At 46.8% G+C, this 23,585-nt stretch overlaps 1 protein-coding gene across 2 annotated transcripts; it reads right to left on the reverse strand.

Annotated features, from left to right (window-relative positions):
• Window positions 1–1,215: 1,215 nt before the first annotated feature.
• nrg4 (neuregulin 4) lies at window positions 1,216–23,169 on the reverse strand. Of its 2 annotated transcripts, none has more exons than XM_080216061.1 (5): window positions 22,861–23,169; window positions 19,048–19,094; window positions 6,742–6,832; window positions 3,652–3,804; window positions 1,216–2,205 (listed from the first exon to the last, which is right to left on the reverse strand). In XM_080216061.1, exons 2-5 carry the CDS (start codon window positions 19,073–19,075, stop codon window positions 2,070–2,072), a joined length of 408 nt encoding a protein of 135 aa, XP_080072187.1. In that variant the 5' UTR covers window positions 19,076–19,094; window positions 22,861–23,169; the 3' UTR covers window positions 1,216–2,069. The 2 variants fall into 2 exon arrangements, with proteins under 2 accessions (XP_080072187.1, XP_080072186.1); XM_080216060.1 differs by having other exon boundaries at window positions 19,048–19,177.
• Between the last annotated feature and the right edge of the window lie 416 nt (window positions 23,170–23,585).

Here is a 23,585-nt window from a genome sequence, read left to right on the forward strand (position 1 = left end):
CACAATGAAGTTAATGTGAAAATAAACTTAGATCAGATGCAAATCATGGGGTGGGATTTTTCGGCCATTCCCGCCAGCAGGATCTTTCAAATTCCGTCAACCCCCAATCCCCTTTGACTCCATTGTTAGTCAATAACCTGCCTTAAAAATATTCAATGACCCTGGAACTGTTCTCGGATTAGAGTTCTGGAGAAGAGAGTTCCAAAAATTCATGACCTTTTGAGGAGGAAAAGAAATTTCTCTCATCTCTATCTTACATGGGTAATGCTTTATTTTTAAACAGTGTTAGCTGGTTCAGCACGGTGGCACAGTGGTTAGCACTGCTGCCTCACAGTGCCAGGGATCCAGGTTCAATTTCAGCCTTGGGTGACTGTCTGTATGGAGTCTGCATGTTCTCCCCATGTCGGCGTGGGTTTCCTTTGGGTGCTCCAGTTTTGTCCCACAGTCCGAAAGATGTACAGGTTAGGTGGATTGGCCATGTTAAACTGCCCCTCAGTGTCTAAAGATGTGTTCATTAGGGGGATTAGCAACGTAAGTACATGGAATAACAGGGATAGGGCCTGAGTTGGTGCAGACTCGATGGGCTAAATGGCCTCCTTCTGCTCTGTGGGGATTCTGTGATTTAATGGGAGGGTCATTAATCAAAAGGCACAGACTTAAAGAGCGGCACAGTGGTTAGCACAGCTGCCTCACAGCGCCAGGGACCGGGTTCAATTCCCAGCTTGGGTCACTGACCATGTGGAATCTGCACATTTTCCCTGTGTCCACGTGGGTTTCCTCCGGGTGCTCCAGTTTCCTTCCACAGTCTGAAAGATGTATTGGTTGGGTGCATAGGTCATGCTAAATTCTCCCTCAGTGTACCCAAACAGGCACCGGAACGTGGGGACTAGGGGATTTTCACAGTAACTTCATTGCAGTGTTAATGTAAGCCTTACTGCACACAGACAGTGACCCAAGCCAGGAATTGAACCCAGGTCCCTGGCGCTGTGAGACAGCACTGCTAACCACTGTGCCACCCATTTTGGATGATCTCAGGTTTATGGAGACTGGAAGATACAGGGTCAGCTGAGGGATGCAACTGCCAAGTCTGGAGGTAACAAAGACTTTGAATGAAAATCATAGGAGTACATGAGCCAAGGCAGTGTTGGAGCTTTCAGAGGTGAAGGCAGACAATCTGAGTATAAATACTGACTCACAGACGTCACTCAATTGCAATAGCATTCCTCACGTTTATGCAATAAATCCCAGGCAAAATAACAAGGTATACACAAACCATCTTCACAAAGTTCAGTTCTGGAGTTGTAGATAAAAAATTTACACTGTCCTTATAGGGTGACCACCACTTACAAGTTGGGCAGTTGTTCCCCTACATGAGATTGTGCTGCCGCTATAAGTCTTTCAGCACAGTCCAGGAGTTGGGAGAGTATGGACGAAAATCCAACTTCGAACATTCTGAGTTTAAGAAATTTCATCGCCGGAATTCAGAACCAAGGGTAACAGCTGAGATGACCATGGAACACAGAAAGAGTTCCAGAGACATGTGGAGATCCTCTTTTTTCATTCGCTCGTGGAACATGGGCACTACTGGCTGGCCGGCATTTATCGCCCATCCACTGTTGCATGAGGGCAGTCGAGAATCAACCACATTGCTGTGCCTCTGAAGTCACGTATAGGCCAGACCAGGTAAGGACGGCAGATTTCCTCCCCTAAATGGGTTTCTCCGACAATGGTTTCACAGTCATCAGTAGATTCTTAATTCCCGATATTTTTTAATTGAATTCAAATTCCACCATCTGCCCTGGTGGGATTTGAACCTAGGTGCCCAGAACATTAGCAGAGTTCCTGGATTAATAGTCTGGTGATCATACCACGAGGCCATTGCCGCCTCATTATTTGTGGTCTGGGAGGACGGGCTGATAAGAATGAACGAGGTGATGGGGGGGTTTGCTGTTTGTGCTGTCACACCTGGACACTTGTGTGTGTCTCCAACATTCCAGTCGCTCATCCATTCAAGCCTGCAGAACCAATTTCGATGCCTCTCATTTAGAATGAGCCCGTCCTTGGTGCGTTTAAACAGGTCTGCAGTCGACATCCCGTGTGATGAATCTGACTGATATTATGTCCCTGATGTTGGTGACTCTGCGTGTTGCCACTGTGTAGTACGGGCTGCTATTTCGCTGATTGCCTCTGGTTTGCCTCCATCTCCTGAAAGTGCAAGAAACTGTGTGATTAACTCAACTGCCAGGCACTCATCTTCAGCTCTTGGTTGCAAGCTGCTGCAACTTTGCAAAGGGTCGTTTGTGTATCTTGAGGGGAGTGGGGGTAGGGTTTTTCACTCGAGCTTATGCAAAATTCTGCTGCCCATTTTACCACCCATACCACGTCCTGTCCACCCATCAGCTACTGCACTTGCTTAACCGTGCAGGGCTCCCAATCTGGAAACGTGGGGTGGCACAGTGGTTAGCACTGCTGCCTCAAAGCACCAGGGACCCAAGTTCCATTCTGGCCAAGAAATGTGCTATATAAATGCACAGACTTTTACACAATACATTGAAAGCATTATGGGCGGCACAGTGGAACAGTGGTTAGCACTGCTGTCTCACAGAGCCCGGGTTCAAATCCGGCCTTGGGTGACCGTCGGTGTGGACTTTGTACATTCTCCCCATGTCTGCATGGATTTCCTCTGGGTGCTCTGGTTTCCTCCCACCAAAGATGTGTAGGGTAGGTGGACTGGCCATGCTAAATTACTCGTCAGTGTCCCAAGATTGGTCATGGTAAATGTGTGGGGTTACGAGGTCAGGTGGGGAAAGGGCCCAGTTAAGATGCTCTGTCGGAGAGTCGGTGCAGACCTGTTGGTTTAAATGGCCTGTTCTGCACTGTAGTGATCATATAACATCTCCACTTTATAATTTTCACCTCTGTTTTCAGTGTGGCCTTGCTCCCTCTCCCTCCCTATTCCTACAATCTCCACTAGTCCTGCAATACTGTTGAGATCTCTGCATTCCTCAATTCTGGCCTGATTCTGAGCGCTCCGCCATTTTGATTGCTGGGGCTGAAACTTGGAATCTCCCTTTTGAATAAGCCTCTCTAATTCTCTCCATTTTAGAACAAAGAGAAGTTCAGCACAGTAACGGGCTCTTCGGCCCTCCAAGCCTGTTCCAATCACGATGCACCAATTAAAATCCCATCCAGGCCCTACTCCCATAACCCCACATATTTACCCTGCTAATCCTCAGACACTAGGGTTAATTTAGCATAGACAATTCACCTAATCTGCTCATGTTAGGACACTTAAGGGGCAATTTAGCATGGCCAATCGACCAAACCTATACGTCTTTGGACATGAATGGGCAATTTAGCATGGCCAATCCACCTAACCTACACACCTTTGGAGTGTAGAAGGAAACTGGAGCACCCAGAGGAAACCCACGCAGACAAGGGGAGACAGTGGCCCAAGCCAGGAATCGGAGCTGTGTTCCTGGTGCTGTGAGGTAGCGGTGCTAACTACTGTGCCACTTGGCTGCATCTTTGGGCACAAGGCTAATAAAGGACAGTTGTACGTTTATCAGCAGAGAGAAACCGAGACCTTCCTTCCCTGATCCTTGCCTGGCTGGCAAGTCCAGTTAATGACAGTTACTGAGAGCCACTTACCTGTAGCACAGGTATATTCCGATGATGCTCAGAGCTAATGTAACAAGCAGGACTGCCACAATAACAGCCACCGATTGGTTTATACTCCTATCTGGCTTTTGGCTTTGGAGTAGGAATTCTTCGCAGCGGCTTCCTCTGAAGCTGTCATCACACCTGGGGGAAACATCAGTCTGAATTAGGCCCATCCACAGGGAGATTAGCTGTGGATAAATGTCAAGATTAGTGTGATCCATTTGGATCAGCTCACACTTTTCAATCGCCCACCTTTGTTCAGAAGGTTGATCTCAATGCTGAGGGGATTATACTGGAACATGGGAACTGGCTCAGCCATTCAGCCCCTCTATCCTTTTCCACCATTCAACTCAGATCAGATCAGCTGACCTGTTCCTTAACTCCACTGACCCATCTTAATTTCCAAACCCTTTATAAAAAAACCTTAGCTTGAATCTTTAATTCATAGAATCCCAATGAATCATAGAATAGAATCTCTTCAGTGCAGAAGGAGGCCAGTTGGCCCATTGAGTCCGCACCAATTCTCTGATAGAGCACCTTACCCAGGCACACCTTCTGCCTGTAACACTACGTAGGTTCCCTGCTAATCCTCCTAATCTACATATCCGAGGACACTAAGGGGCAATTTAGCATGGCCAATCCCCCTAACCTACACATCTTTGGACATTAAGGGACAACTTCGCATGATTAATCCACCTAACCTGCACATCCCGGGAAACAAAAAGGCAAAGCACGATTAATCCACCTAACCTGCACATCTTTGGACACTAAGTTGCAATTTAGATTGGTTAATCCCCCTAACCAGCACATCTTTGGATACTAAGGGACAATTTAGCATGGCCAATCCACCTCACCTGCACATGAAAAATGGGCTAGACTGTTTCTAGCTATTAGGGCCAGTGGGTGGGGCTTAAATTGCCAGCCAGTAGTAGAGGGAGCTAGTGCATGCGTGCAGATCCGTGTATTTGAACATGTGCAAATGTAACATCAAAGGCCTCAACCCAGCCCCGGCCATGATCGCAGGGGCCCACAGCCGATCACAAGCCCCGCATTGCCTGGAAATATAGTCCCTGCTACCCCCTCCACCCCCTGCTGCTCAGCCCGATCGTATCCCTTCCCTTTGCCCTTGGCCTCACCCAGGGGGCTTCAATGGCCTCCAGTTCCACCAGCGAGGCCAACATGACTGTTCCCTGTTCATGGGGAGCAGGTGCTTTCCTTGCCGGAGCGAACCTCTCCCGGCCAGGCCATGATGACTGAACACCAGGCTCACTAAACAGATGCAAATTCATATTTAAATAAATCTAAGTACATTATTCAGCCTGTGGCCAGAAGTGGGTAAGAGGCTGACCTTGCCGGAAAACTGGTTTTGGTAAGATCGCAAGAGCCAAGAAAGTGGGCGGCACAGTGACACAGTGGTTAGCACTGCTGCCTCACAGCGCCAGGGACCTGGGTTCGATTCCCTACTTGGGTCACTGTCTGTGTGGAGTCTGCACATTCTTCCCGTGTCTGTGTGAGTTTCCTTTGGGTGCTCCTATTTTCTCCCACAGTCTGAAAGACGTATTGGTTAGGGTGCATTGGCCATGCTAAATTCTCCCTCAGTGTACCTGAACAGGCGCCGGAGTGCGGCGACTAGGGGAATTTCACAGTAACTTTATTGCAGTGTTCATGTAAGCCTACTTGTGACACTAATAAATACTTTATTTTAAATTCCACCTGTAGAGTCATACGGTGCAGAAAAGGCCCTTCGGCCCATTGAATCTGCACCTACAATAACTACCACTAGAGGCGCACTAGTCCCACTTTTCTATATTTGTCCCATATCCTTGAATGTTTTGATATTTCAAGTGCTCAGCCAAATGTTTTTTGAAGATTCCATTCCCAGGCAGTGCATTCCAGATCCCCACCACCCTCTGAATGAAAAGGTTTTCTCAATTCCCCTCTGAATCTCCTGCCCCTTACCCTAAAACTCGTGATTGACCCATCAACCAAGGGGAACAGCTACTCACCCTGTCCATTACCCTCATAATCTTATCCACTTCAATCATGTCCCCCCCTCAGCCTTCTCTGCTCTAGAGAAAACAATCCAAGCCTACCTAGTCTATCCTTATAGCTCAAATGTTCCATCCCAGGCAACATCATAGAACATAGAATATTACAGCACAGTACAGGCCCTTTGGCCCTCAATGTTGTGCCAAGCTATGTCCAATCCCAAGATCAAGCTATCCCCTCCCTATCATTCTGGAGTGCTCCACGTGCCTATCCAATAACTGCTTGAAAGTTCCTAAAGCATCCGACTCCACTATCATAGCAGGCAGTCTGTTCCACACCCCAACCACTCTCTGAGCAAAGAATCTACCTCGGACATCCCTCCTATATCTCCCACCATGAACCTTATAGTTATGCCCCCTAGTAACAGCTACACCCACCCAAGGAAATAGTCTCTGCACATCCACTCTATCAATCCCTCTCATCATCTTATAAATCTCTATTAAGTTGCCTCTCATCCTCCTCCGCTCCAAAAAGAAAAGCCCCAGCTCCCTCAACCTTTCCTCATAAGACCTATCCTCCAAACCAGGTAGCATCCTGGTAAATCTCCTCTGCACTCTCTCCAATGCTTCCACATCCTTCTTATAATGAGGTGACCAGAACTGAACACAATATTCCAAATGTGGTCTCACCAACGTCCGGTATAGTTGCAGCATAACCCCACGGCTCTTAAACTCAAACCCCAGCAACGCCCATGTCCCATGAATGAATGCGGTGGTCCAAGAAGGCAGCTCACCACCACTTTCTCAGGAGCAATTAGGGCTTGTCAATAAATGCTAGCATTGTCAGCGATACCCACATCTTATGAACAACCCCAAAAAGACCTGGTCACTCAGTGTCCTTCCTGATGATGGAGAGAAGGAATAGGTTCACATCCAATTGGTCAGGAGTTGTCCTCAGGTCTTCATTCTCAGCATGGAGGGACATCATTGTGCATCTGTGATCTGCATGGAGCACCATATCAGGGGTCTGCAGTAACTTGGTGGGGTCTTACTGTGACCTGTTACACATTGAGGCTTATATTTGACTTACCAACAGAACGCTTTGGATGTCCTTAGAATGTAGCAAGTGCCTCCATTAAGACAGTAGGAATCATAGCTACTTGGACAGAGCTCCCCGTGTGCTAAAGGAATTGAAAAAGAACCAAGGTGTGGATTAGTTTACTAAATCTTTGAAGAACAAACCATAGCTCAAGACAGATGTTTACTGTGTTAATGACCAACTCAGAAATTCCAAGGTGCTTTAAGGTTAACCTAGACCCTAACTTAAACATTTGATTTTGGCATCGTTGAGCACAAGGGAGGTGGTGGTCTAGTGGTGTTATCGTGAGACCATTAATCCAGTAAACCCAGCTAATGTTCTGGGGGCAGATGCTAGAATTTGAATTCAATAAAAAAATTCTAGAATTAAGGATCTACTGATGACCATGAAACCAGTCTCAATTGTCGGAAAAACCCATCTGCCCTTTAGGGAAGGAAATCTGCCGAGCTTACGCGGTGTGGCCTACATGTGACTCCAGAGCCACAGCAATGAGATTGCCCGAGGGCAGCTGAGAGTCAACTAGGATGGGCAATAAATGCTGGCCAGTCAGCAACGCCCATGTCTCATGAACAAATAAACTAAAGTGTTTCTCTTCAGGTATGATTCTATTAACCCACTCGGAACCTTTTATCAAAACAAACATTATTTAAGAACACAATTAGAATATAATAAAAAGAATCAGCACAATGTTTACCAGTTAAAGTATGTAATAAAGTATAATTCTTAACAACTAATGGTGCAGTGGTTAGTACTGCTGCCTTACAACGCCAGGGACTGGGTTCAATTCCCGGCTTGAGTGACTATGTGGAGTTTGCACATTCTCCCTGTGTCTGCATGGGTTCCTCCAGGTGCTCCAGTTTCCTCTGAATGGCCATGCTAAATTCTCCCTCAGTGTACCTGTACAGGTGCCACCGGAGTGTGGCGATTAGGGGATTTTCACAGTAACTTGTAACCTACTTCTGACTAATAAATAATCTTTAAACTTTTCTATTGCTCCAATTTAATAGTACCCCCACAGACATGAATCCCTTCTTCAGCACCAGTTAGCTCAGAAACCAAAGATACGTATATAGGTACTAGATTTCCAGCCTTTTGACACTTCTGGAGAGTGATCCAGACAGACAGTTGTTTTATTCTCATGCACTAACTTCCAGAGAAAGTTCTACCCCAAACAGTAGAATCTGAGAAAGAGATTTATTTCTGAGCAGATTCCAGTGTCCAGACCTCAGAGAGGGGAAAGGAGAAGCACTTCTGCCTCTCCCAAAAAGCAGATTGAGCTCGAGTTCTCTGTGTAAGCCTAGCTGTCCCCAGTCATATGACCTTACCTGTCAATCAGCCTAATCAAGCCCCGTTCTGCAATACCCCAAGGAAAAACACTAAACAACAAAGCCCTGCATTAATTCAGTTCAAAAACAAACACAGTTTTAATTAAGATCAGTTATGTTGCTGCAGGAACAACACAGTGCTGCTGGAGCCAGACAGAACGGCTCCAATAAAATGGAAGGGACTAATAAGCACATTTAGCACAGGAACATGACTAAGATACATTTCTTAAAGGCACAGAATTGCCACACCTTTTACCTTGTTATTTGGTTAGTTGAGCTATGACAACAGCATGGGTTCAATTCCTGTCCCGGTTGAGGTTATTAATGACCTTCTCAACCTTGGGGTGCAGTGACCCTCAGGTTAAATCACCACTCGTCAGCTCTGGCCACCCCGAAGGGGAAAGCAGCGTATTGTCATCTGGGACTATGGTGATTTTACCTTTCCCTTGTTATTGGGTATTTGATATTCCACACGGGTAGTTTATCACTATGGCATATTAGCGCTATTAAAGTTGCTTTCATTCATGGGGAGTGAGTTTGATCCAAATTCCAGGGAACGGTATCAGCTCCTGCTGTTCACACTGCTCAATCTATTCCCCCTTTCCGGCTGTGGGAATACGGAACCACAAATGAGACTGAGATGGGAGAGGGTGGGCGATTCTCCCATCCTGCTGTGTGGATTTTCTAGTGCAGGTGACCGGGAGAATCTTGCAAGTGGGTCGATTCACAGCGTTCCCACGTGTGTTTGTGTCCCGCGGGCATCTCCCAGCGCCGGATTTCCAGCACAGTCTGCTCTGCGCTGGAAACTGGCGGGGAGGCAGGTCTAGTATTTAAATAATAACTTAAATATCATTTACATGCTATTAGTGGGCTGGGGACTGAATTCTCCAGGCCCACTAGCTTCTCCCATCCCGCCAGAGTGTTTCACTCCAGCAAGGTCTACACAAGCTCCTCACTTTTGGGGAGCTAGCAACCTGACCGTGCTGGAGTGAAGAGGGGGGTGTTCTGAGACCCCCAGGGGGTTGGACAGCAGGTGATGCTGTCCTCTGGGCAAGAACACCCTGGCAGTTCCAGCCTGTCCCTCTGTCACTGCCCAAGGAGCAAAGTGCTCATGCCCCTGGGGCACCTTAGCACTGCCCATCGGGCATGGGGCAGTGCTAAGTGGGTGTGGCCTTTGAGGGCAAGGCCTAGGGGGCGGTAGGTGGGGTGGAGAAAAAGATACAGAAGTCTGAGGTCACGTACCAACCGACTCAAGAACAGCTTCTTCCCTGCTGCTGTCACACTTTTGAATGGACCTACCTCGCATAAAGTTGATCTTTCTCTATACCCTAACTATGACTGTAACACTACATTCTGCAAGGGGGGGAGGGACTGAAGATTGGGGTGGTCCAGGACAGGGGGGACCTGGGTATGATTGGGAAGAGGGCTTCCATCAGGCTATGGGGGTGTTGGGTGGGGCAGCACTGTGGGGTCCCGGGGCTGGCCAGCAAAGGGAAGCTGAAAGTTTGTGGTGACTGCGCATGTGCAGAGTCCCCACCTGTTTCAGTCTCTCCAGTGGGAGTAGGCCCTGTCCCTGAAATCTAATGATATTCATGCTGGTGGCCTCTGCCCTGCACACAGTGTGGGTAATTCTAATGTGAACTCACACTGAAAAAACCGACATGAATTACTCCAGTTTTCCCGTAAATTCAACACTTAGGATTTTTTTGAGAGAATCCTGGCTGAGGAGTTTGAAACCAGCCTCCCATCCATTGACTCTGTCTACAATTCCCACTGCCTCGGAAAAGTAGCCAGTGTAATTAAGGACCCCACCCACCCCAGACATTCTCTCTTCCACCTTCTTCAGTCGGGAAAAAGATACAAAAGTCTAAGGTCACGCACCAATCGACTCAAGAACAGCTTCTCCCCTGCTGCTGTCAGACTTTTGAATGGACCTACCTCGCATTAAGCTGATCTTTTTCCACACCCTAACTATGACTGTAACACTACATTCTGCACTCTATCCTTTCCTTCTCTATGAACGGTATGCTTTGTCTGTATAGCGCACAAGAAAGAATACTTCTCACTGTATGTTAATACATGTGACAATAATAAATCAAATCAAATTGTGTGAACAACAGGGGGGGAATAGGCAGAAATCTCCTGGAATGTGATCTAAACAAGTTCCGATCATTACTAATCCCTCCTCCGCTACACTCTGTGATCAATTCTGACACCAACACAGTAGGAAGGATGCCAAAACTCTGGAGTGGCCTCAGAAAAGGTTTACCAGAATGGCATCAGGGATACTGGACTTCAGTCATGAGGAGAGACTAGAGAATGGCAGCCCGGTGGCACAGTGGTTAGCACTGCTGTCTCACAGTGCCAAGGACCCAGGTTCGATTCCTGGCCTTGGGTCATTGTCTGTGCGGAGTCTGCATGTTCTCCTCGCGTCTGCGTGGGTTTCCTCCGGGTGCTTTGGTTTCATCCTAAGTCCAAAAGATGTGCAGCTTAGGTGGATTGGCCATGCTAAATTGTCCGTTAGTGACCCAAAATGTGCAGGTTAGAGGGATTAGCCATGGTAAATTGACCCTCAGTGTCCTGAGGTGTGCAGGTTAGAGAAATTAGCCATGATAAATTAACCCTTAGTGTCTCAAGATGTGCAGGTTAGGTGTATTAGCCATGCTAAATTGTCCCATAGTATCCCAAGATGTATAGATTAGGTGGATTGGTCATGGTAGATTGTCCCTTAATGACCCAAGATGCGTAGATTAGGTGGATTGGGCGTGCCAAATTGCCCCTAAGTGTTCAAAGATGTGTAGATTAGGTGGATTGACCATGCTAAATTGCCCCTTAGTGTCCCAAGATGGGCAGGTTAGGTGGATTGGCCATGCTAAATTGCCCCTTAGTGTCCAATGATTTGTAGGTTAGGTGGATTGGCTATGCTAAGTTGCCCCATAGTGTCCCAGGATGTATAGATTAGGTGGATTGGTCATGGTAGATTGTCCCTTAGTGTCCCAAGACGTGTAGATTCGGTGGATTGGCCATGCTAAATGTATGTGCTTACAAGGATAAGGTGAGGAGAGGGCCTGGGTAAGATGCTCTGTCAGAGAGTTGTCGCTCACCTGGTGACCGAATGGCCTCATCTGCGCTGTTGGGATTTTATGAACAAATAACGGATGGATATATTTATCCGACGTTTGAAAGTATTTGGTAACCTTGTTGGTGGCAGAGTGTTAGATCACCAAAGGGTGTGATTGGGAAATCGGGGAAATGGTTAATGTGATAGAGTTTCTTATCTGCGGATGACACAGAATCATTAGTCAGCTATCTGGAATGTCAGGTGTTGACATCACTCGGATTCGGTATAAGTTGTTATGAATGACTTCAGGCAATGGGTTGTGTAAGAAAAACCACAAGGTGGGCCTCACTACTTATACTGAGAACTCTTGAATGCAGGTGGGTATCGTCCCACAGTCAAACCCTAGATTGCTTAACCCGAGTTCAACACTGGAAAGAGCCCCTCCCCGTGGGGCCACCTGACCTGCACTCTTAAAGGGACAGTACGCACCCCTAAACCCCAACATAAATATATCACAAGTAGGGGGTGGTAAGGTTTAGTAAGGGGAGGTGATGGTGTAGTGGCATTGTCATTAGACTGGTATTCCAGAGACCCAGGCCAATAAAAAGTCTGGAATTAAAAGTCACATGATGATTAATACAGAAACTCAGCTAATGTTCTGGGGACCCGGGTTCGAATCCCGGCCACAGCAGATGGTAGAATTTGAATTCAATGAAAAAAACAATAACTGGAATTAAGAATCTACTGATGACCATGAAAACATTGTCGATTGTGGTTAAAAGCCCATCTGGTTCACAAATGTCCCTTTAAGGAAGGAAATCTGCCGTCCTTATCCGGTCTGGCCTACATGTGACTCCAGAGCCATAGCAATGGGGTTGACTCTTAAATGCCCCCAGGGATGGGCAGTAAATGCTGTACGATGCCCACATCCCATGAACAAATAATAAAAAAAGTGAATGTTGAACAGGACAGTACAAGTTAAGATGCGGGCAACAGAGGCTTGGATGAGTTATTGAAGACGGAAGGTGAACTAGGCGAGTGTTGAAATGGCTAGCTATTTTATCAGACATGCACATTAACTATCCTATACTTAACCCCCAACTGACTTTCTCTTGATATCTTCATAATTTCCCAAAGATAAATTGGGCCTAGTCCTAATGATCCATTAACAAAAGGGGAGGTGATGGCTTAGTGGTATTAATCCAGAAACTCTGCTAATGTTCTGGAGACACGGGTTCAAATCCCGCCACGACAGATGGTGGATTTTGAATTCAATAAAAAAAACCTGGAATTAAGGATCTACTGATGACCATGAAACCATTGTCGATCGTTGGAAAAACCCATCTGGTTCACGAATGTCCTTTAGGGAAGGAAACCTTCTGTCCTTATCTGGTCTGGCCTACATGTGACTCCAGAGCCACAGTAGTGTGGTTGACTGTCAACTGCCTTCTGAAATGGCCTAGCAAGCCACTCAGTTATATCAATCACTACAAAGTCTCAACAAAGAAGTGAAACCAGATGAACCACCTGGCATCAACCTAGGCACCGGAAAAGACAACGACAAAACAAACAGCCCTACCATCCCTGCAAAGTCTTTGCTTACGGCATTGTGGGTCAATCCACAGCATGTGGACTGCAGCAATTCAGAAACACAGCTCACTATCACCTTCTCAAGGGCAACAAGGGATAGGCAATAAATGCTGGCCAACCAGTGATGACCACGTCCCACAAATGAATAAAGAAAAGAAACAAGGGATGGCACAGTGGTTAACACTGCTGCCTCACAGCTCCAGGGACGTGGGTTCGATTCTCAACTTGGGTCACTGCCTGTGTGGAGTTTGCACGTTCTCCCGGTGTCCACATGGGTTTCCTTTGGGTGCCCTGGTTTCCTCCCACAGTCAAGATGTGCAGGTTAGGTGGATTGGCTATGTTAAATGGTCCCTTTTTGTCCAAAGATGTGCAGGTTAGGTAGATTGGCCATGCTGAATGGTCCCTTTGTGTCCAAAGATGTGCAGATTAGGTGGATTGGCCATGCTAAATTGCCCCTTAGTTTCCAAAGATGTACAGGTTAGGTGGATTGGCCATGCTAAATTGCCCCTTAGTGTCCAAAGATGTGTAGGTTAGGTGGATTGGCCATGCTAAATGGTCCCTTAAGTGTCCAAAGAAGTGTGGGTTAGGTGGATTGGTCATGTTAGATTGCCCCTTAGTGTCCAAAGATGTGGGGGATAGGTGCATTGGCCATGCTGAATTGCCCCTTAGTGTCAGGAGGATTAGAACATAAGAACATAAGAAATAGGAGCAGGAGTAGGCCATCTAGCCCTTCGAGCCTGCCCCGCCATTCAATAAGATCATGGCTGATCTGTTGTGGCTCAGTTCCACTTTCCGGCCCTCTCCCCATAACCCTTAATCCCCTCTCTTATCAAGAACCCATCAACCCGCTTCTTAAAAATATTTAGCGAGGCAGCCTCCACCACTTCAACGGGCAGAGAATTCCAGAGATTCACCACCCTTTGAGTGAAGAAGTTCCTCCTCAACTCCGTTCTAAACCGCCTCCCCTTTATCTTGAGGCTGTGCCCCCTAGTCCTACTGTCTTTTTTGAGCGGGAAGAGTCTCTCCACCTCTATCCTATCCATCCCATTCATCATCTTATACGTCTCAATGAGATCTCCCCTCATTCTTCTAAACTCTAACGAGTACAAGCCTAGTTTATTCAGCCTCTCCTCATAGCTCAATCCCCTCAACTCCGGTATCAGCCTAGTAAACCTCCTCTGCACTCCCTCCAGGGCCAAAATATCCTTGCGCAGGTGCGGCGCCCAAAACTGCACACAGTACTCCAGCTGCGGCCTCACCAATGCCCTATACAGCTGCAGCAAGACCTCCCTACTTTTATATTCAATCCCCCTCGCTATGAAGGCCAGCATCCCATTCGCCTTCCTGACCACCTGCTGCACCTGCAAGCTGGGTTTTTGCGACTCATGCACAAGGACCCCGAGGTCCCTCTGCACCGTCGCCTGCTGCAGTTTTTCGCCACGTAAGTAATAGTCCTTCCTACCATTCTTCCTACCAAAGTGGACCACCTCACACTTGCCAACATTAAATTCCATTTGCCATTTCCTGGCCCATTCGCCCAGCCTATCTAGATCCTTCTGCAGACTCTCCACACCCTCCGCACAATTTGCCTTTCCCCCAATCTTGGTGTCATCAGCAAATTTCGACACCCTGCACTCGGTTCCCTCCTCCAGATCATCTATATAAATGGTAAATAGCTGAGGCCCCAGCACCGACCCCTGGGGCACCCCACTAGTCACCAACCGCCAATCCGAATAGCACCCATTGACCCTCACTCTCTGCCTCCTATTTGACAACCAATCCTCTATCCACGCTAACACCCTACCCCCAACTCCATGTCCCCTGACCTTCTGCAATAACCTCTTGTGAGGTACCTTGTCAAACGCCTTCTGAAAATCCAGAAAGACCACATCCACCGGCTCTCCTCTATCCACTGCCCTAGACACATCCTCATAGAACTCCAGTAAATTTGTCAGACACGACTTCCCTTTAATGAAACCGTGTTGCATCCGCCCTATCAAGCAATTCCCTTCAAGATGCCTCGCAATTTCCTCCTTAATGACGGATTCTAACATTTTACCTACCACAGACATTAAACTAACCGGCCTATAATTCCCCGCCTTTTGCCTGGCACCCTTCTTAAACAACGGCGTAACATTAGCCGTTTTCCAATCTTCCGGCACTTCCCCGGAATCCAGCGACGTCTGGAAAATGACCACCAAGGCATCCACTATAACCTCCGCCATTTCTTTCAGAACCCTCGGATGCATTCCATCCGGTCCTGGGGACTTGTCCACAATCAGCCCCTCCAGTCTGTCGAGCACCACCTCTCTAGTAACAGTAATGTCATTAAGACCCTCCATTCCTACCACCTTTCCATCTCTAACACCCGGCAAATTATTCACGTCCTCCTCCGTGAAGACAGAAACAAAAAAGTTATTCAAGACCTTAGCCATATCCCCATCCCCTACCACTAGCTCCCCTTTCTCATCCTCTAAAGGACCAACGTTCACCCTAGCCAGCCTCTTCCTTTTTATATATTTATAAAAACTCTTGTTATCCTTTTTTATATTAAGTGCTAGCCCAGCCTCATAGCTTCTCCTACCCTCCTTTATCAACTTCTTTGTCAATCTTTGTTGACATTTAAACCTTTCCCAATCCTCTTCTCGCCCACTGCTCTTAGCTACTCTAAATTCCTCCGCTTTTAATTTAACACTTTCCTTCACCTCCTTCGTTATCCACGGCTTATTACCTCTCTTCCTACTGTCCTTTTTAACCATCGGAATAAATTTCTGCTGAGCACCAAGAAAGATCTCCTTAAAGATCCTCCACTGCTCCTCAGCAGACCTACCTTCCAACGCACTCCCCCAGTCCACATTCGCCAATTCTTCTCTCATCCTACCATACTCCCCTCTATTCAAACAAAGGACGCGTGTCCGGGAACCCACTTTCTCCTCCTCCATCTGCACCAGAAACTCCACCATACAATGATCACTCTCTCCAAGAGGATCCTTCACCGCAAGGTCCCTAATTCTACCCGCCTCATTACATAGCACCAGATCCAAGATAGCTCGCTCCCTCGTCGGCTCCAACACACACTGTTCAAGGAAATTATCCCGGCAGCATTCCAAGAACTCCTCCTTGAGCCCACCTCGTCCAACATGGGTCGACCAATCAATATGCAGATTGAAATCTCCCATAACTACTGCCGTCCCATTCCTGCACGCCGCACTTATTTGCGTGTTAACAGCCCGCCCCACCTCCAGATCATTATTCGGGGGCCTATAGACGACACCCACCAGCGTCTTCCTCCCTTTGCTGTTCCTAATCTCCACCCACAACGATTCCACGTTCTGCTCTTTGGTTCCTATATCATCCCTTGCTACCACCCTGATACTATCCTTAATCAGCAGAGCTGAGGTTACAGGGATAGGATCTGGGTGGGATTGTGGTCGATGCAGACCTAATGGGCCAAATGGCCTCCTTCTTCACTGTAGGGATTCTGTGATTTTATAAATAACGGATGGATATATTTATCCGGCACTGGAAAGTATTTGGTGATCTTGTTGGTGGCAGAGTGTTAGATCATCAAAGGGTGTGATTAGGAAATCGGGGAAATGGTTAATGTGATAGAGTTTCTTATCTTCGGATGACACAGAATCATGTGATAAGATGTCAGCTATCTGGAATGTCAGTTGTTGACACCGATCAGATTCAGTTTAGTTGTCAAAGCATCTGATGTGTTTACTTTTATGTAAACATTACATCATTGACACTAACAGCGAGGAGGGTTTCTCAGGAATACATTGCCAGCTGAGGCTACGAGCTCTCTACCCTCACGTGGGAGCTGGACAGGATCTTGACTGCGGTCGAGGTTCATAGAATCATAGTATCATCGAATCCCAACAGTGCAGAAGGAGGCCATTCGACCCATCAAGTCCACACCACCCACAATCCCTATTCCCCGTAACCCCACACATCTTTGGACTGTGGGAGGAAACCGGAGCACCTAGAGGAAACCCACACAGACATGGGGAGAACGTGCAAACTCTACACAAACAATGACCCAAGGCCGGAATTGAACCTGGCTCCCTGGTGCTGTGAGGCAGCAGTGCTAACCACTGTGCCACCTGGTTGCACAGATATAGAGTGTAAATGAATGGTAGGCAGCCCATGTGGGGAGGTAGTGGCATAGTGGTATTGTCACTGCACTAATTAATCTGGAGACCCAGGGTAATGCTGTGGGCACCTGGGTTCGAATCCCCCATGGCAGATGGTGAAATTTGAATTCAATAAAAATCTGGAATTAAAAGTCTAATGGTGATCGTCAAACCACTGTCAATTGTCATAAAAACCCATCTGGTTCACTCATGTTCTCTGGGAAGGAAATCTGCCGTCCTTACCTGGTCTGGCCAACATGTGACTCCAGACCCATAGCAATGTGGTTGACTCTTAAATGACTCTAAAACTCAGTTCAAGACCAATTAGGGATGAGTCACAATCGCTGGCCCAGCCAGCGACACCCACATTCCATGAATGAATTTTTAAAAATCTGTGGCCTGGGTTCTGAGTGCGGCCCATGATGGGGCCCACTGCCACTCTGCCTATGATCAGTGAGGGAGGAAATGGGGGTTGTGATCGGTTTGGGTTGCTAGGGGCTGCTTCTTGGGCCAGGGGAGGGGTTGGTGGTTGAGGCTGTCTGCAGCAGCAGGGGCCTGACAGCTCTCTCTGTTGGACAGACCTCTGTTGCTACTAATGCGCATGTGCAACATCAGAGATCTCCACATGCGCAATACGTCTCTCTAAGCCCCATCCACAGCCTGTCTGGCTAAAAACTGACTAACCCATCTTTTCAGATATAGATTGCATAAGATTTGGGTGTGAAAACCTGCCCAAAAAATGGATCATCAACTCTCCTATTTTCACGCTAGCTGGACACTTAGAAAAAACCTTTCAAAATTCCATTCAAATAGTCAACTCTGTATTCCCCTCTCCACAGATGCTGCCAGAGCTGCTGAGTTTATCCAGCATTTTCTGTTTTTATCTCTGGATTACTGGCCCAGTGACATTCCCACTGCTCCAACATCTCCCCCTTTTCAGTGGTGTTGTTCGAAGGAGGAATGGAAAGCTTCCTGCTTGCTCAGCTGTAAGTCATAGATTCATAGAAGCCCAACAGTGCAGAAGGAAGCCATTTGGCCCATCAAGTCTGTCTGACACATCGACAGAGCACCTTTCCCAGTGCTACCCTCATCCTATTCTCCTACATCTATCCCGCTAATCCATCTAACCTACACATCTTGAGACACCTAAGGGGCAATTTAACATGGTTAATCCACCTAACCTCCACATCTTTGGACACTAAGGGGCAATTTAGCATGGCCAATCCATCTAACCTGCACATTTTTGGACACTAAGGGGCAATTTGGCATGGCCAATCCGCCTAACCTACATATCTTTGGACACTAAGGGGCAATTTGGCATGGCCAAACCACCTAACCTGTACATGTTTGGATTTGTAGGAGGAAACTGGAGGAAACCCACACAGACACATTTCCATTAGTTGGAGAGACGAGGATCCCAGGGCACAGCCTCAGAGTAAAGGATGACCCTTTAGAACCGAGATGAGGAGGAATTTCTTCAGCCAGAAGATGGTGAATCTGTGGAACTCTTTGCCACAGAAGGCTGTGGAGGCCGGGTCATCGAGTGTTTGTAAGACAGAGATTGATAGGTTCTTGATTGGTAAGGGGATCAAAGGTTAGGGGGAAAATGTGGGAGAATGGGTTGAGAAACTTATCAGCCATGATTGAATAAGTTTTTAAAGTTTATTTATCAGTGTCACAAGTACGTTTACATTAACACTACAATGAAGTAACTGTGAAAATCCCCTAGTCACCACACTCCGGTGCCTGTTTGGGTACACTGAGGGAGAATTTAGCATGGCCAATGCACCAAAGCAGCACGTCTTTTGACCTGTGGGAGGAAACTGGAGAACCCGGAGGAAACACACACAGACACGGGGAGAACGTGCAGACTCCACACAGACAGTGACTCAAGCCGGGAATCGAACCCAGGTCCCTGGCCCTGTGAGGCAGCAGTGCTAACCACTGTGCCACCATGAATGACGGAGCAGACTCGATGGGCGAGTGGCCTAATTCTGCTCCTATATCTTATGGTCGTGGGGAGAATGTGCAGACTCCGAACAGACAGTGACCCAAGGTCAGGAATCCGACCTCAATAATACAGCTAGGGATATGATTTCCAAACGAGCGTTTGGAATTTCTTTGTCCCCTTGGCGGGATTAAGGAACATTCTTACCCCATTAATCCTGATTCCATTCCTTACCTGGCATCATCAGTTCACCGTGATCCATTCAATTTAAGATGATCGTCCTGTGAAACAGGGAAACAGATCAGTTAAGCTCGATGGTTAAGTCTCACTTTCTGGTGTCCCTGTCAGACTACAGCAGTGAAAGCTGTCCGCATCAAAAAGGAAGCAGGTTAATGGCCAGTCTGACATTTGATTGAAAGCCTCTTTCATCCGGTGTGTTTTACATAGATGGAATCTTTTCCGGGCACAACAACAACCTGCATTTATATTGCAGCCACAAAGCGGTAAAACACCCTCAAGGCGCTTCACAGGAGTGTTCCAACAGTAAGAAGTCTCACAACATCAGGTCAAAGTCCGACAGGCTTATTTGGAATCACAAGCTATCAGAACGCTGCTCAGGTGAGTGGAGAGTTGGGTTCACAAACATGGCATATATAGACAGAGACACAAGTACAAGATAATGGTTGGAATGCAAGTCTTTACAGGTAATCAAGTCTTTATAGGTACAGACAGTGCGAGTGGAGAGAGGGACTTTAATCTGGTGTTGTGAGACTATTTACAGTGCCTACCCCAGTCCGACGCTGGCAATTCCATGTCGGAGCACTGAGCCATATAGAACAAGTGACCAAAAGTTTGGGGAAGGAGGGAGACGGCATGGTGGCAAAGTGGAAAGCACTGCTGCCTCACAGCACCGGGGGACCAGAGTTCAATTCCCGGCTTGTCTGTGGGGAGTTTGCACGTTCTCCCTGTCTCTGCATGTGTTCCCTCCGAGTGCTCCGGTTTCGTCCCACAGTCCAAAGGTGTGCTGCCTTGGTGGATTGCCCATACTAAACTGATCCTAATATCGTGGAGAATTAGCTATGGTAAATATTGGGGCTACAGGGATAGGGCCTGGGTGGGATTGTAGTTAGTGCAGATTCAATGGCTGAATAGCCTCCTTTGGCACTGTAGAGATTCTATGATTCTAAAATTCTGCCCAAGGCCAACAGAGATTTCCATTTTGTGGTAGAGCTTCAGCCAAAGTTTAACTACACGTATTTACCCTGCTAATTTCCCTAACCTTTGCATCTTGGGTCACTAAGGGACAATTTATCTTGCCTAATCCACCTAACCTGCACAGCCTTCGGACTCTGGGAGGAAACTGGAGCACCCGGAGGAGATCCATGCAGACATGGGGAGAACATGCAGATTCCACACAGACAGTGACCCAAGGCTGGAATTGAACCCAGGTCCCTAGTGCTGTGAGGCAGCAATGCTAACCACTGTGCCACCGTGCCGTCCCAGAGCTCCATGCAAGAATTTGCCCTTTTTTTGCCACAATTCAGCAATGGTATAGTGGTGGCATTCTCATGTCTGATGTGGGAGTTTGTGTGTTCAAGTCCCACTGCTGCAGTTGAACCCAAGAATTTTAGTTGACATGCCTGTACAGTTCTGAGGAAACACTGCTCTACCAGAGGGCAGATGAGATGTTAAACTAAAACCTGGACTTCTCTTTCAGGTGGACAGAGAAGATCCCATGATTCTACTTTGAAGAAGGGCAGGGGAGGTATCCCTGGTGTTCTCCCCAGTATTGATCCCTCAAGCCAACATGGTAAAAACATTATTTAGTCATTACTTGCATTAACGAGTTATATATTGGCAAGTTTTAATGAAAGGCCCATGTGTTGTACACTGACTTCCAAAGCCTGTTTGATTTGATTTGGTTTATTATGGTCACAAGTATTGGGATATAGTGAAAAGTATTGTTTCTTGCATGCTATAGAGACAAAGCATACCATTCATAGAATACATAATGGAGAAGGAAAGGAGAGGGTGCAGAATGTAGTGTTGCCAATAGGTTGAAGAGAAAGATCAGCTTAAAATATAGTAAGTCCACTGTGGGAGCTTGCTGTATGCAAATTGGCTGTCACAATTCCCGCAAGAAACTACAAAGGGAATGAATGTAGCCCAGTCTATCACGCAAACCAGCCTCCCATCCATTGACTCCATCTACTCTTCCCACTGCCTCGGGAAAGCAGCCAGCATAATGAAGGACTCCACGCGCCCTGGACATTCTCTCTTCCAGCTTCTTCCATCGGAAAAGGCTACAAAAGTCTGAGATCACGTGTCAGCCGACTCAAGAACAGCTTCTTCCCTGCTGCCATTAGGCTTTTGAGTGGCTTATATGTTAAGTTGATCTTTCTCTACACCCTAGCTATGACTGTAACACTATATTCTGCATCCACTCCTTTCCCCCTCCCTTATGTTTTGTCTATGTAACGCACAAGAAACAATACTTTTCACTAACCCAATGCATGTCATAGAGCAAGAAGTCTCACAACACCAGGTTAAAGTCCAACAGGTTTACTTGGAATCACAAGCTTTCGGAGTGGTGCAAAAGCTTGTGATTCCACATAAATCTGTTGGACTTTAACTTGGTGTAGTGAGACTTCTTACTGTGCCCACCCCAGTCCAACACCAGCATCTCCACATCATGTCATAGAGATATAGAACAATACAGCATGGAAATAGGCCCTTTGGCCCATCCAGTCCATGCCAACCATAGTGCCCTCCCAGCTAATCCCAGTTGCCCGCATTTGGCCCATATCCCTCTAATCCTTTCCCCTCCGTGCACTTACCCAAATGCTTTTTAAATGTTGCTATTGAACGTGCCTCTACCACTTTCTGGAGCAGCTCATTCCACATTCACACCACCCTCTGTGTGAAGAAGTTACCCCACTTTTAATTCTTTCTCTTTTTACTTTAATAAAGCCTGTGACAATAATAAATCAGATCAAAAGATTATTTGGCCATTACTTATATTAACGAGGTATAGATTGGCATGTTTTAAAGTAAAGTTTATTTATTAGTCACAAGTAAGGCTTACATTAACACTGCAGTGAAGTTACTGTGAAATTTCATAAGAACATAAGAAATAGGAGCAGGAGTGGGCCATTTAGCCCTTCGAGCCTGCCCTGCCATTCAATAAGATCATGGCTGATCTGAAGTGGATCAGTTCCACTTTCCCGCTTTCTCCCCATAACCCTTAATTTCCTTGTCTATCAGAAACCTATCTAGCCGTGACTTAATTTCTCTAGTTGTCACACCCCAGTGCCTGTTCAGGTCAATGCACCTGACCAGCAGATCTTTCAGACTGTGGGAGGAAATCAGAGCACCTGGAGGTAACCCACACAGACAATGTGCAGATTCCACACCCACAGTAGCCCAAGCCGGAATTTAACCTGGGTCCCTGGTGCTGTGAAACAGCAGTGCTAACCACTGTTCTACCTTGTCACCCATGTGTTGTACCCAATCGCTGGAAAATCTCAGCAGGTCTGGCAGCATCTGTAAGGAGAGAAAAGAGCTAATGTTTCGAGTCCAGATGACCCTTTGGCAAAGCTTTGATAAAGGGTCATCTGGACTCAAAATATCATCTCTTTTCTTTATATACAGCGTCTGCAGTAATTTGCTTTTATTCAGTGTTTAACTCACTGCCACTTACTTCTCTTCCAGAGAGAAAAGAGTGACATTTCGAGTCCAAATGCTGTACGCTGATTTCCAAAGCCTGTTTGGGAGAGTTTGCTATGTGCAAATTGGCTGCCACAATTCCTACATTACAATAGTGACTACACAAAACATTAGCTGTAAAGTGCTTTGGAATGTTCTGTGAATGGTGGAAGTCATTTTTAAAATGTTATTTCTACTGTCAGACGCAGGGTAGGCATTTGCCAGGCTTTGGCAGTCACATGGAGATGAATTTGCCCATTCACAGCGACAGAAACCGACACGCTATGTGCCCTCCAGTAACACCACTAAATCGAAAATGGAATGACAAATGTACGTACTTACCTTCAAATACAGTCCGCAGTTAGTGGTTACTCCTCTGCAAGATTTTTTGATATCAGCCCAATATCTATTCAACCCTTGGTTGTGCCATTGCCATATGGGAGTGTGCTGGGTGTGAACAAGTGCTCAGTTAACCCCCAGGCAATTATAATCAAAGAACGCATGGGTCTTAACCGAGTGTGAAACCAACGCTGGACGCAGAATAACTTATGTGTTTCTCAGTTAGATCGTAAACCGACGGCAAACTCTGAGAAACAGCTCCTGGACAATTTTGTCAGCCTGGCTATATCAGCTAGAAAAGTCTCAGCTTGTTCTGGGAGGTCCTACACCTTTCCCTACTTCCTTGTTCCTGCATTCCTCAGCTTGGCAGATGGCCCAGTGAGATCAGATCTCTGAGATTTCGTTCCCCTGATTTGAGGGAAGGGCAGTGGGGGCTGGCAGAGTGCTTGCAACATCTTCAAGAGCAGTCACAAAGGAACAGCACACAGTTTTGGAATGCGTAAAGAACTTTCCCATCAAAAGCTTTTAACCCACGGCGACAGTGATTATTTTGAAATCACCATTATGTACATGGCCCTTTCATTAGGCATGTTGGAGTAGAACTAGTTATTACATGCTGCTACATAACGTCTTTACAAAAGTTGAACAAACTTGTTGAAACTCTGAAAAGTTGAAAGGTAAGATTTGTAAACAACAGTAAGGCTGATGAGGCCCAAACCTCGCATCGC

This window comes from Carcharhinus amblyrhynchos, chromosome 32 (assembly GCF_965287045.1).
Source record: "Carcharhinus amblyrhynchos chromosome 32, sCarAmb.v2.hapA, whole genome shotgun sequence".
Taxonomy (NCBI): domain Eukaryota; kingdom Metazoa; phylum Chordata; class Chondrichthyes; order Carcharhiniformes; family Carcharhinidae; genus Carcharhinus; species Carcharhinus amblyrhynchos.

Coding starts and splice junctions, on each gene's coding strand:
- nrg4 (XM_080216061.1), bottom strand. CDS start 19,075: ATGGATCACGGTGAACTGATGATGCCAG. Junction 6,833..19,047: donor CGGTGAACTGATGATGCCAG/GTAAGGAATGGA, acceptor CAATTCCTTTAG/CACACGGGGAGCTCTGTCCA. Junction 2,206..3,651: donor GGAATATACCTGTGCTACAG/GTAAGTGGCTCT, acceptor TTGCACTTTCAG/GAGATGGAGGCAAACCAGAG.